Source organism: Candoia aspera, chromosome 3, assembly GCF_035149785.1.
Source record: "Candoia aspera isolate rCanAsp1 chromosome 3, rCanAsp1.hap2, whole genome shotgun sequence".
In the NCBI taxonomy this organism is placed as follows: domain Eukaryota; kingdom Metazoa; phylum Chordata; class Lepidosauria; order Squamata; family Boidae; genus Candoia; species Candoia aspera.
This window is the reverse complement of record NC_086155.1, coordinates 21,649,779-21,664,888: the sequence shown is the minus strand read 5'-3', so window position 1 is coordinate 21,664,888 and position 15,110 is coordinate 21,649,779. Positions and strand designations below refer to the sequence as shown.

The 15,110-nt window shown below is 38.8% G+C and overlaps 1 protein-coding gene across 1 annotated transcript in view; it reads left to right on the top strand.

Annotated features, from left to right (window-relative positions):
* LOC134492921 (translocating chain-associated membrane protein 1-like 1) overlaps window positions 1–8,127 on the top strand; it is a 35,863-nt gene extending 27,736 nt beyond the window's left edge. Inside the window, exon 11 of the mRNA XM_063297091.1 lies at window positions 4,234–8,127. Within this exon, the coding sequence (XP_063153161.1) occupies window positions 4,234–4,307 (74 nt within the window). The 3' untranslated portion in view covers window positions 4,308–8,127. The remainder of the gene's footprint in view (window positions 1–4,233) is intronic.
* Window positions 8,128–15,110: the final 6,983 nt, after the last annotated feature.

Here is a 15,110-nt window from a genome sequence, read left to right as displayed (position 1 = left end):
AAGAGGACAGGAGCCCCAACCGGGGAGTTAGCAGGTTCAATGAAACCCCTAGCCAAGTTTTTATCAATGAACTCCCTTAGTGTTGCTAGCTCTTTGGGAGACATGGGGTAAATTTTGGGGGGAGGAAACTTCACATTAGGTAAAAACTCAATGGCACAGTCTGTTTTTCGGTGGGGTGGCAAGCGATCTGCTTCCTTTTCCCCAAACACATCAGCTAAATCCTGATATTGACTGGGTAGCCCCTCAAGGGGTTGAAGTGTTTGTACAGAGGTGTGTGCTATTCCTCCACCCTCCATGTCATCTAGGAGATCCTTCTCGGGTACTTTGTAAAATCCATCCGCAAAGGTGACAGTTCTGTGTAGCCAGTTGATAAAAGGATTTTGTTGTACAAACCAGGGCATATCTAAAATCACTAAAGGGCCCCCCACTGGAGCTACAACAAATGGTAGCTTTTCCCGATGGGAACCCATTTGTAGAGCCACCAGACCTGTGGAATGAGTGACTGCTTTCCCCCCCGCCATAGTTCCATCCAATTGGGTGAAGATCATAGGTCTTGGCAAAGGGAACGTAGGCAGTTCCAGAGCCGCTACGACATCAGGGTGCATAAGGGAGCGGGAGCAGCCCGAGTCAAGCATGGCCCAAACTTCCACAGTTTTGGTCTTTGAGCCTAGTTTAACTTTTACAGTCAGCGTAGGGAAATTCCCACTCACCGAATTGTGGTCACGCCCGGTTTCTTCCACCTGCCCTAGGGCGCCCTTCAGGGCAGGTGGTAGCCTTTTCCCGCCGGCTGTTCGAATTGTAATTCCTCCTCCTCTTCCCCGAATGGTAGTTCTGGTGGGTCAAGTTCTGCAATGGCAGCTTTCATCTTCCGCGGTAGGGCAGGCGACTTCCCTGAAGGTTTTGCTTGCCGTTCTTCTGGGCGTCGTCTAGGGCATGAAGTGGCGCGATGCCCTTCTTTTCCACATTTCAGGCATTGACCTTTGGAAAAGCGCCAGGTTTTCCAGGTTTTCGGTTTGGGGCGGCTGGCAGGTCCAGTCGTCCGCACTCCTCTGGCAATTCGGGATTGTCTAAGCTCTTTTGTATGGGCATAGGTTTGCAGGGCATTTTCGGCACTGCCTGCTAATTGAATCCATCCGTATAGTGTTTTAGGGTCGTCTCTTCCCAGTGCCCAACGGAGGATTTCTGGTTCTAGCCCTTGCTTAAACATTTCAATTAAAGTTGGCTCGGACCAATCTTCCACCTTCCCTGATAAGGCTTTAAATTCGAGCGCATAATTGGCAACTGAGAGGGACCCTTGGTAGAGTTTCCTCAGGGAGTTTTTGGCTGTCTCTTGGGCTAGAGGGTCTTCGAAATGCTGTTTAAGCGCCCACAAAAAGTCATTGAAGTCCTCTAATTCTGTCGCCTCGGTTTGGCACAGTTGCACATACCAATCGGCTGCCCTCCCTCTCAGTTTATTGGCAATAAAATTGATTTTGCCGTGTTCTGAACGAAAGCTTCGGCCCCAATCCTCCATATAATGCTTAGCGTTAGTGATAAAGAAGGAGAGGGTAGTGGGATCCCCATCGAACTTCACTCCAAACGGTGGGAAGTTTCTTACCGGCTCAGCTGGCTGTGGTGGCTCCGTAAATGTCAGGGTACGCCGAGCCCCCAGGGGTGGCCGATCCCTAGGAGGTCTTGCCTCACGCCCCCCCCCCAACGGGATGCTCGAATCGTGCTTCTCCCCCTGGGTGGTAGGGTGCTGGGCCTGGGGTAAGCCAGCTGTGACGGCTCTTCCTCCCAATCTTCCTGGCTTGGCTCTGCACCCCTGGGGAGATCCTTCAGGATTGTCACTACTAGATTCATTTTGTCCTCGAGTGCTTTCATACGAGCAGGAGTGACCGGCTCTTCAAGGGGTTGGTTGGTTACCACCACCCTCGGTGACAAGGGGATTTCGGGCTCCCAGGATAGTTGTGGAGACCCCCTCCCCGTTGCTCTTTCCATCACGGTTTTGTGTTCACTCCTCAGACTCTCCTGCATAGATATCAGCAACTCATCTAATTGGACATCCCGCATCTCCCGACGTGCTGCTCTTTGCGCTCTCGAGGTTAGAGCTGGCCGGGTCCTTGCCGCCTCCAACTCTTCTTCGCTCCCTTCGCTCGCGCGAAGCTGATGGTCGGTCATCGCTAGCGTTCCCTCTTATCCAACGATTGGATGGGGCTAGCGGAATATGATTGAAATTGATTCTCAGCTTTATGTAATGGTTGCCTAATCCCAAATACTCAGTCTCACAAGCTCGGGCTTAAAGATAACTGATTTATTAAAGGAATAGTATGCAAATACAGAGAAAGCTGAGAATGAGCAAAAGCGCGCCAAATACAAACTTTAAAAGCCTTGCCTTCAATCCAGTTCCGCCCCAAGCGCTCGTCAGCACGCACCCCCTCCCAGGTGTTAGGAACCGTTACACACGCCTGGGAAAGTAACCTTGAACAGGATTGCAAACCCAAACATACATTCCACAGATCGAAAACAAAGGAGAGCGCAGGAATGGAAAAACCCCGAACGAGCCAAGCGAGTATACACGGAAAATGAATTGACATGTGAAACGTTACAATGTTAACAGAACATTGAAATGAGCAACATGACAAAAATAAAAATAAAAACTCACCCCACCATGGGTCTGGTTAAATAGAGAAAGGGAAACCAAACAAAAACTTTGGGAGTCAGTAGTTCAGCCGAGCTGAGGCGAATGCTAGAAGGCCACCAGTTGACTCCAGGATTTAAACAAAAACATTATTAAATGTGCCAAAAGAAGATAAGGTTTGACACAACACACCATTTTAAAAGATAAAATACAAACAAAACTACAGCTGAACAACTCAATTACTAACCTTGCCTGAGATAACCCCCTCATCTAGGACTCTAGCCAACTCTCTCCAAACCCCCACTCTTCCTGCCCCAAAATTTGACAACCCCCTTCTTTTCTTTTATTGGCTAACAGGGGTCAGGTGACTATTTCTCGGCCCATAAAGCTGGTTTGTGATTTAAGGGTCATTTGCTCCCCACAACAGGTAAAGTCAATTCCATAGGTGAAAAAAATATCCTAACTCTTCCAACCTTTTGGGATGTGATTATTGTTTGGCCTACTTTCAACATCCATGGACTCCACTAAGCAGCTGTCTAAGCATTTGAAAATGAACACAATTCTCTCAGCACAGGAGTCTATACAGACACTTTTTCTAAATACTTTCAGCTGGCAGTTTGAACTGTGAGAAACTTTAAGAAATTTAATTTAAATTTAAAAATTTAATATATATTTTAAAAAATTAAATACTTAAGAGGACTGAAAATACAGGTTTTGGAATGGTCTTCGTAGTCCTCAGACTATTTTTGAACTAGAAAGGTTCTGCAAGGAACAATGGGAAGAACATTCAAAAGCCAGAGTAGAAAGTTTTGGAAGCTGTCATTTCTGCTAAAGGAGTCATTACAAGCTACTGACTGAAAAGGTGTTCAAATTTCTGCATCTGCCATTAAAAAAAAAAGAATTTGTAAACAATAGCACATAAATAGTATACACTCAAATTTGTAAAAAGATGTTATGTTTAACTTTGTACTGTGGAGATTGTGTCAGCTTCCATTCAGTTACAGGTTCAGATGATTTGATCAGGGATGCCTGTTTCTGCATGCAACTAGTTGCTGATTCATCAGTATGGGCATAAGAGGGGGGGATGGCAAACCCACAGTCTGGAGTCCTTCAAGCGTCCCAGACTGGTTCATACTAGTTCTTTCATGAGATTTAGGAGTATAATAAGTGCCTTAAATTTGTGAAAGGTTTAAGGCCCTATTTTGTCATGTAACACCCTTCCAAAACAACCCAGTCCTGAAAATGTGATCCCCTACATTTCCATTAGTTCTCTGTTACCTCAGGTAAGAAAAATGTGTAGCCCCCAGCCTGTAAAGTATTGCCCACACCTCGTCCAATATTGCATAAAAAGACTTACTTCTCCACTCCACTCCTTGTGTGCAGGTAGGTTAGAAGCAAGAGGAAGCAGAAGCCATTCACTTGGTGAAATACATTATTTGATATAACAAAATTTATTGGCATTAACTTAAATATGTTGTATATAACCTAAATATGTTCAATTTGCTTATACCTCTGAAATAAAAGTATTGTTTATTACATGTTTAAGTATTAATATCACCTATCCTAAATTCTAATACTCTGTTTATTTTATTTATTTATTTATTGTATTACAGCTAACTTTGTAAATGGAACAATAAAATCTGAAGAGGGCACATCACCTAGGAAAAGAAAATCAAAGTTTTTGTAAAGAGCACAGTTACAGAGGACACTGATTTAATTGAAGACTTTCTCATATTAAAAGAAAATCTCCATCACCACTGACCACAGAAAAACTATATTTGGCTGGACATTGGTTAAAATAATATATTTTTATGTTCATCAAAACAAACTTAAGGTGAGAACTTATTTTAAAATCAGTTATTTAACATGATTGTCAGCTTTTGAAAATAGGATGTTTAGTCTGACCTCTAATTACAATGCTACAATGTTAGTAGAACAGCATGGGGGAATCTAATAAACCAGAGTTGTCTTCTATTTGGAACTTTATTTCATTTTATAAAATGTAGTTTTAGAATTAGTGTTAGATTTTTTTTTGCTTTTTTCCCCCCCTAAATCTGTTCACGTTATTAAACTGCTTGAAATTCCTCTTTAAGTTAGAAACAAACTATTTTTTATTATCTCTCCCCTTGTTTAAAGGCAATGTTTAAATTGTGATTATGAAAAACTGTCAGTTTAGCATACTGTACCCAACAATGTGTTTTCAAAAAATGCCCTCCAATTTAAGGCTTAATTTTGAAGAATGGATCCCTTTTTAATTCCAAAAAGCTAGTTTTATATAAATGGTTTCTGAAGTATTTTAAGAGAGGATATGAAACTACAAGCTTCTTCAACATGGTGCTAAAAAGTGTTGGTTTATTTAGAGATCCATGAAACTGTTATATGATTAATCTTTAATATGCAGAACTGTAGAATATGTTAAAATTATTCTCCTAGTGTTTAAAAAAAAAGTCAGGGTTTGCCATTAGATAGTGAAAAGATACTCATGAATCCTGCTTTGTTTTCTGACCCCCAAAAATGTTAAAAATGTCTGGCCCTTCAACATAATCTTGGCCATTAGGTCTGATAATCCATCATACCAAAAGCTTTTATTACCAAATAATAGCTTTCCTTGAATACTTACTGTATTATTCATAATTACATGTATTTACTAAGTAACAGGATATTTTTGACTGTGCCAAATCTCCTGTTGGGATTCTTTCAAAAAGGGTAGGCTAACTGGTGCCTTCCAGATCTTTGGGGTTACATATTTTACCGTTAACCATGCTAGTTGGGGGTGACAGAAGTCGAAGTCCAAAACATCTGGAGCAAACCAGATTTCCTGGTTGGAAATGGTGGAATTCAAAGGACTATACAACTTCCTGGAAATGGCTTTTATTACCCATGTAGACATTTTGCAACCGGGCATGGAAACTACTCAAAGTGGATTTTTTTTTAATCCCTATATGTCATGTCACATGATTTAGTGGAACTACTGTTAGAAGAAAAAAATGTCTAAAGTTCTACTGGATTCATAGAACTGAGTTCATGATCCTTTGGGTCATGAATATAGATTCCTAGATCTAAAAAGAATGTACTATTTTCAAACTTGTATTTAAAAAATTTCTATTCTGCTTTCTCAGGTTATCTGTTCAAAATTGGAGTAGTGAACTTTGTTTAATTAATGACAGGTTAGTCTGCAATTCTTAAGGCAGACTTCAAACTCCGTGGCTACTTTACAGTTCACAATTAAACAACTGGAACCTTTGTCTTTTTGTAAGTCTTGCAGCACCAGCCACCAATCAAAGAATAAGGGCAATCTAGATTTAATTATTTTTCTACCCTTCGTTTGAATTTCTAAAAGCTTTGATATTTGCTTAAACCTAAATGAATTCTATTAAGTGGCTATTATCAACCTGGCATTATCTGTATATGTTATGACTCTGGTTCCCAGAATTTCTACCAGCTTCTTTTCTTTTATTATGGTACCTGGGATATCTGAGAGTTATAATTCCAACATACCTGGGGGTGCCTTTTGGGGAAAGGCTGCTATAAAGACACTATAGAGAGGTCTTCACCAACAGAATCTTTGGGGCGCTGCTCTCAGTATCCTTGACAATTGGGGATGTTAGGAAACGTAGTCCTAAATATTTGTAGGTCATCAGATCAGGGAAGCAGTTCAGTCTATATACTACTAAAATTATGTTTGGTTTACATCTTACTAGCCTGATACTCATCTTGGCAGGCATTGCCATAACATAAGAAAATTCCACTCAATTAAATTAGGCTCTGTGTCAGCAATCGGAAGTGAAAGATGCTGTGGGGTTGTAGTTCAAAAACACACTGACTTGCATATTTCCAGCTCCTGCTGTATGTAAAGTAGCTTTCCCTTTTCTAGCACTTTCAGATTTTTGGACTGCCAACTAAAGCCAGCATGGCTACATTGCCATAGAGCAGTATTTCTCAACCTTGGCAACTTTAAGATATGTGGACTTCAACTTCCAGAGTTCCTCAGCCAGCATGGCTGGCTGGGAAATTCTAGGAGTTGAAGTCCACCTTACAGTTGCCAAGGTCGAGAAGCACTACCATAGAGTAAATGCAGTCGCCTTAATGCTGCAATCTGTGGGGAACTCTTTTAAACATCAGATTTAGGTTTTTGGTTTTTTAGGCAAATATATGTACCATAAACATTTCACAAGAAAATATTAACAGATGCATCTAGATTCCTCATTGGAAGCACAAATAGCAGAGGTGCCAAAGATGTCTCTCTTATACAGACACAGACTGACTGTGTCTGCTTCATTCCCCGTTCAAAATAATATATTAATTATAACAAGCTACCATTTTTCAAGATTTGCCATACTTGCTACTTAATAAGGTTTGACACTTAAAGTACTAATAATTAAGGAAGAGTTAAAAGTGGTTCTCTGGTTCTAGCAAAAATGTTTATTATTGGTTTGGAAATCAAGATACCTGCCTCTCAGTCCATTGTGAAAGTACCTCACCTCGCCTCACTCCTGACCACGGTCCTGTGAGAAATAAGTGGCTTACATTTTTTAAAATGTCTCAGTACCATTCAATAAACAATTCAATCACATGTATTTACATGTTACTATATAGATGAAATTGTTCTTTTATTATACAAGACAAAGGAATTTTTTTTGTATATCACTTAGACATTTTAATGCAAAATGCTATTCAGGATTTGATTCCTTTTTCTTCATTTGTCAACTTACTTACTTGTACTAATTCGTTTAAGATTTTATCTACTGACCTCATAATCCCATATATGTCTACTGAGAACATTTTGCCATGGAATGAGGGTTTTATGATTTTGATGGAAATGTATATGTATAATTGCCTCATTTGATAGAACCATAATCTTCTGAGCTGTTTTGCTCATAAGATGATGCTTTCTCTAGTCAGCATGTGTGTAGTTCTGGACTTGTTCCTAACAGAACACTGGTTACATCTTCAGCATCGTAATTGTGGACACTGTGTTCATCTAAAACGTTTTATGTTACTAATTTCAAATAAAAGAAAATGGAAAACTCCTTTCTTCTCAAAGCAGAATAGTGTAAGATGTATCAGTAATAAAAACTTTCAGGAAATAGGTGTGGCCTTTTAATTCATGGAGAGTCAGTTTGTTCCATGGCTGGAGCTACATTCTCATAGAAGATCATAGTTCAACTACTGCATTTCCATTTAAATTAATTTTTTAATTTACACCTACAATCTCTTCTATCCCTTTACACTTACAGAAGTTTGATTCCCTTTTTTAATTCTAGAAAACTAAACTCAAGTATTTTAAAATGTTACCTAAAATATCCTTGAAATGCAAATATTTTGTATATGGATATGTCTGTGTACACCTAATTTCTGTGAATTGGGTAGAAGAATTTATTCTTTTGCAGCATGAGAGGAATATAAATGGATTATCATACTGTCCTGTGTCATTGCACTGATTGTACAGATGGATGTTTTATGTACTATCAAATGTTAAATAAAAGGTGGGCCTGTGCCTTAAGCTTGTTTTGGTATGTTCTGAACAGTTTATCCAAGTACTGGTGTGTAAAAATGTGATTCATAGAATGTTTGCTATTTCTGACAGAAAAGTTTGTAATTTAAAAATAGTTGTATCATGATAAAACATTACAGTTAATTGGTTGTACATATACGGGAGCTGAAACTATTCAAGAACCAAGACTTGAAGCTTAAACAGTATCAAGGATTGTCTACATATCCCTGTTATAGTAACCTCGGTGCCTTTACTATAAGCATTTGTAGCAGAGGTCTAATGCAGTTCTGTACATTTTTTTTTTCAAATATAAGTCTGCTATTCACCAGAACATTCCAAAATCTCAGATGTGATCTCTTTTTTTTTTATAAGAATTTTATTAAGTTTGAAACAAAGATAAAAACTACAAGAAAGAAAAAACCTACAAAAAGAAAAAAATCTAAGAGTGTGAAACACAAGAAAAAAAGAATTTTGAAAATTACATAAAGTGGTGACTTCTAACTTTCAACAATAAGAATATATAGCAATTTCCATAATCAATTCCTTACTCTATATCATATTTCTGTAAATCATTCCATTAGCACATTATAAAAATCACTAAACACAAATGCTCCTTCCCCTTATATTAGAAGAAGAAATACATAAACCTCCAAATCAACTCCCCCCAAGAAACATTTATTTCCTTCCTACCACTATTCTATATTTCTGTCCACTATAATAAAAATCAAATTATAAAAACATTAGAATTGTTATAGTATTATTAGTTATAAAAGTAGACAATCTTGGCCCTATTAAACCTAAAAACCAAGCAATAATTACATCTTACACATCTTAAAAATCAAACCTTGTGATTCTTCATCCAAATCATTAAAGAAAAATGGAATCATACAAGCCTTAATATCAATCCAAATAAACATTTTTAATTCTTTACTCCACCTCAAAATATACCAAAATATTTACATATCTCCATATTACACACAAGGCATTTTTCATACAGAAGTCAAACAGCCCAATTGCCTCCCTTAGAAACTCAGACTTCTCAGCAAAAAACCTCCCACAGAACAGAGCCTCTTCTTTCCCATAACATTCCATCAAAAAAACAACTGCATTTGTGATTTGCAAGTCAGACTGTCCCTTTATCCCCTTCAACACCCAGATGAATTCATCGCCTGGCATTTCAACAAAACCTATCTCACTGTCAGTGGATACATTTCTATCTTTGTTAAAATCTTCATCTTCCATGATGTCCTCAACCAGATGACACATTTTAAAGCTGGTATTTTCTGCAGTATCCTGAATATCTTGCAAAATTGCTTGATAGGTATCATAAAAAATCTGTTTAAACTCACAGTGAAGCTCACAATGGAACTCTGAGAAAGTCTCCTTGAAATCCATGTTTCAGGCAGTAGATTATGGCGCCCCCTAGACACTTGACTCACAAAGATAGGAGTTAATGAGTTAATGAAAAATCTCCAAAAGTTGTTGACATAAGAGAAAATATGCTAATAAGCAGTTCCAGAGAAAGTGAACAGAAAGCTGAAGATTCAAAACAGCAGACTTAACATGTAGAAAAATATTAAATCCTTCAAATTCAATACAAAAATAATAACAGGGAGATATTCATTCATTCATTCATTCTCAGTCCCCCTCAATATCCAAATGGGAAAACAAGCCAAAACTTTAAAAGATTTTTGAAAATTAATCCCAAAAATAACAAGCACCAAGAAGGATCGCTTCTTCTTGCTGTAGAAAGTCAGTCTTAGGGTACATAACTTTTAAACAAATATAAATTGGGTGATTTAGAAATGGGGTGGCTCGACCTAGTGTCCCTTTAAGGCTACAGCGCGGCTTGGAAATGTTGACGTCCCTGACCTCCCAGCAGCTCTTACCCAATTGGTGCAAACGTTGTTTGCAATTCTCAGGCTGCAAGTCGCCATTCTAGAGGGCAAATGGATGTTTCCAAGCGTTTTCTTTGTCTGTGAAAGTGCTCTTGCAAGTCGGGAAAAAGCCTGCCTGTGTCCCCCCCAAAAAACCACCACTATCAGTTCTGTCCACGGAGCTTGCTGACATAGCTGTTCAGTTGGCCATGTCCCCACTGGAAGTCTCCAAAATCTCAGATGTAATCTCAAGGCACATGTTGCAACAAGATTGTTTTAAGCTAAACTGTTTTGTTCAGATCAATACTGGTGTGAGGGGCTATGCAGAAACCCTATGCACACTGCTTGGATTTCATGGAAGGGAAGGATGTTGAAATTACATTCAGACTAAAGTGGAAGTTCTGATGGTGGTTTTAATATTGTTAGAAACTGGTATATAGGCTAGTATTTATAGCAGAAGCCCCTTTAAATTGAATCTAAGAGTTAGATGAAGTGTAGAGCTTGGTATACACCACGTGAAGTGATGCCTAGCATTCTGGACTCACATTGGGAACTCAAGTTCTGCAGTAAATGTCTTATGACTATCACATTAAAATCTACCAAATTTATTTTTTTCTTCTAAGATTTAATATATGCAGATATATTTATGTGATCCGAAATACAGTTACTCAGAAATCAAGTTCTATGGCCTTTACTTGGACAAAGAAAAAAACTATTTCTACAATACTCTACAACCATCAGTGAAAGGATATTCAACATTTTAATTGCCTCAGTATTTTACGCTTATCTAAAGTAAACATCTCTTCAATCAAATTAACTTTCAGAGCAGTGTATATTTTAAAAACAGACATACCTCAAGGACAGAACATACTAATAATTAAAATCCAAACGCATAGGCATTTGTGACGTTCATGTCTTGCTTGAATGGACATCTACACTCCCCTAGCCATGGAGAAACAGATGCATCCCCAATGTAAATAAGCTCTCTTGTTAATAGTACAGTTATCCTCCTTTAACCATTGTAATTGCTGTCCATACAATAATTAAGAGTATTGTTAGAAATATTAATGGTGTGTTACTTTTTATAATCTCTTATAATTCATTGGTAGTGCTGCCTATACTTACAGCATCAGTTTCTGCTTAAATGCGTGCTGCTTTTTTGAAAGCATCCAGAAAAAAGCCATATTGTTTTAGCATATTTTCTTGATGCATTTTTAGGGAGTGAAGTTATTTAATTATAAAGCATTGCAACTAGTGTGAAATGATAAATCTGTCATTTGTTTGGTAACGTGCCCAGAAGATGACCTTTCCCTGTGGAACAAAATGTTTTGTGTTCCATAACTGTTTGTTAGAATACTATGTTCACTTTGGTTTATTTTGGTAACATTTAAATCACAAATTCCTATGCTTTGAATCATATAATTTCACAAAAATAACTGAATTTAGAAAGGTAAACTATCATTTTAGGCAAATGTATGAATTGAATTTGTGGAGATGGGTTAAACAGGCTTGGAAACCTGCCTTGTCATTTTCATGAGAAATCAAGGATTAAGAGGTAGAAGGCATAGCATTTCAAGCTACATTGGTGGGCTCCTTTTTCCAAGGGTTACCCCGTAAAAGATGCTTACCAAGGCCGAACCCCTTGACACATGCTAGACTAGGGAGTTCTTGGACTAAGTACCTCTCCAGTCTAGCTGTAGGGGGAAAAAATACAAAAGAAGATCCTTTGAATCCTCTGAAGCCCAGAAACACAGAATGTACCTTGGAGACCACCCTGAAAACACAAATTAACTCATTTTTAAAACTAATGAAGTCAACTCTCTAGATACAAAAATGAGCTTAGTAAGAAAAAGGGAATGTAGGAAAAACAGGAAAAGGCAACAGTTATAACTAATTCCAGATAAAAAATACAATTAGGTATCTACTTGAGTAAGACTGCTAGTTTCAGAATCTGTTCAGAATTTACTGCAGAAAATGGCTGGACAGAAATTTTTAGGCCTTCTGCTTGGAGGTTGTTAGGTCCATCTTTTTTTCTTATGAGCACTACTGTTACATTTTTACAGAATGTGAAAGGTAAATGAAAGACAGACTCAAAATCCTCCATTTCTGTTATCATGGGACTAGCCAATAAATTTTAAAAACTGATCTAGTGGTGGAATAAGTCTGTCATGAAATTATAAAGATGCTGACTCATTTGCACCAGTTATTTATTTTTGTGTTTATTTAATGTATTTTTATCCTGCTGCAATCAAAAAGATTCTTGGTGGCTGACATAAAATGAACAGTACAATTAAAACATCCATAGTACAATTATTTAAAAAAAACAGTCATAAATAGGAATAAAACAGCACTATAACAAAAACAACAGTGATGCCATAAAATACAAATAAAGATGGCAACATCAAATTATGGGAAGGTCTCTGAAACAGCTCCATTTTCAAGAGTTTTTGAAAGATCAACGAAGAGGGAACCAGCCTGATCTCTATCCGTGCTGCCTCAGAGAGAAGCAACGCCTCTTGTCTGCTCCCCACAACCTCTCAGAAGTAAAAGACCTGTAGTAGTTTCCGCCTAATAGATCTAACCAGTTGGGCTAGTACTGGATAGAGTAGGCAGTCCTGTAAGTAACCAAGTGCCAAGCCATAAAAGGTTTTATGCATCAAAACCAACATCTTAAATTAGACCCAGAAACCAATCAGCAACCAATTCAGGGCTTGCAAAACCGGGAGCCATAGAGTACGCAGGCCACTGAATTTTGGACCAAATCAAATCAAAATCAGATCAGTTTTTATTAATGCAATCAAAGATCAGCAGTTCCAAAAATAATGAAACAAAATTAATAAAGTGGGCTCTGGCTGGAAAATGTATTACATTTGTACTAATTGCCACATTTTCACTGTATCCATGCAAAATTTGGCTACTATGTTTGTGGTAGCATGGTTGTCTTTTTTGCCTGGTCAAAGCCAGAGGATATAACAAATCCACAGCAAGCCCAGAGAGTCTCAGTCTCTGATCCACTCCTGATAACCATGGCCAGGGGTGGCTGCCTCCCAGGAAGAGTACTGGGGAAGAACGTAATCTTCAGCTAGTACGTTATGACTAGCCTCCATGCCCTTACCTCTTGAGAATTGTCGGGAATACTACTTGGAGCCACAAATGTGGACCTTAGAAGGTTGGTCTGTATGAGCTTCAGTATGCTTTCCTTCATACAAAGTCCCACCTGGGTTCTATATGGAACCTGAGCAAGGGTTTTAGCCTCGAACAATTTTAGGGCGGACGGTATTAGTTCTCTTCCTTTTATGTAAAAGAACCCCTTAATAGTCTGATAATTTTGAAGCTGTTTGGGCTATGTATTGCTGAGAGCCTTTCCAAGTCCTCTGTACATGAAAGTCTACCCTCCCAAATATTTAAAGATACACACCTGCTCATTTTTATTTTCATTTATTATCCATCCACATTGCTTTGGCTTTCTGGTGAATACCAACATTTTAGGTGTTTGGTAATTTACGGTCAGCTTATTTTTTTTGCTTTCATAGCCCTTCTAAGTACAATGGGAGTGTGCAAGATGACTGATGCATCATCTGCATAGAGAGAAAGAGAGATTCTGCATCCAGAAATTTTAGAAACATGGAAGTCAGGATCATTTACGCAAACATCATGGAGCTAATATAAAAATTTTAAAAGCCCCTCTTTCTCTGTGCGTTTGGGTCTAGAGAGCTATCCAAGCAAGCTACCCCTCACTTTAAGAATTGTATCCAAATGCCTTTTCTGAATTAGGAATCATAGATGTTTGTCAATATTTGTATTTTGAAGCCTTTCCCATAGGATTGTCCATGAAATGGAACTGAATGCACCCTAAAAGGCAAGAAAGGCCACACACAAAAGAGATTTTAATTTGTACAAGTGCTTATGTAAAAGATGGTGCAGTACAAAAATGTAGTCCATGGTGGAGCAGTCTTGGAATCCAGCTTGTTTTTGATAGATTTTATCTAGTCTAAAAGCTTCTGATTTAGATGCCTGGTGTATTGTTTACCTACACACTCAACAGACTGATGGGTCTATAGTTTGCTGGGTCTTTTCTGTTGCCTTTCTTGTATGTATGTTTGTTTGTTTGTTTGTTTGTTTGTTTATCAAATTTGTCACCGCCCATCTCCTCCCACCGGAGGGACTCTGGGTGGTTTACAACAAAATAATCACCAAAACAATAAATATATAAAATGCATTATAAAATTACGTATCATTAATAATATAAATAAGAGTAAAGTCCAGATGGCTGTGATCTTGTTCAGTCTTTGTGTGAAAGGGGTACTTCAAGGCACTAACCAACCCCAGGCAGGTCTGTTCTCTTCCCCACCCCAGGCCAGGTGGCAGAGCCAAGTCTTCAAGTTTCTCTGAAAGGCCAGGAGCGATGTGGCTAGCCTCACTTCTGGGGGCAAGATGTTCCAAAGGGCGGGCACTACTGCAGAGAAGGCCCGCTTCCTGGACCCCGCCAGATGGAATTCTCTTACCGAGGGGGTCCTCAGCATGCCCTCTCTGCAAGATCGGGTGGGGCGGGTTTGAGATTACTATGGCCACTCTGGAAGGATATGTCATGTCTGGTCAATGTAAGTAAAAAGGGATGCAAGAAGGGGTGTTCACCATGAACAATGGGTTTTAAGCAATTCAGGTAGGACACAGTCAGTGCAAATTTTGGACCAGCTGTAGCCTTAAGGGTATTCTTTAAGGGCCTGAATCCTGACCATAAAGGGTCCAGATAATAAACTTCATCCAGAGTGCTGCAAAGCTAGTCCATTATTATCATCTCACCAACTATCCCCAACTACCAATAGCTTGGTAGTTATTTAGCATCACTGGATCCAGAGATGGCCTTTTCAGAAGAGGTGGCCACATCATCTTTCAAGGCTGTCAAACCTTCCATAATGAGGCATTGACTATATCCTGGATCAAAATGGTCACCAACCCACCTGCTTCCCATGAAAGCTGGGAGGAACAGGGATCCAGCCAGCAAGTGGCAGAAGACAGCTGAGACAATACCCTACCCACTTTTTCAGAAGTTATAAACAAAAGGAGTTGCAGATAAAAGTAAGGCAATGCCACACTCACCACCAAAGACCCTGTCCAT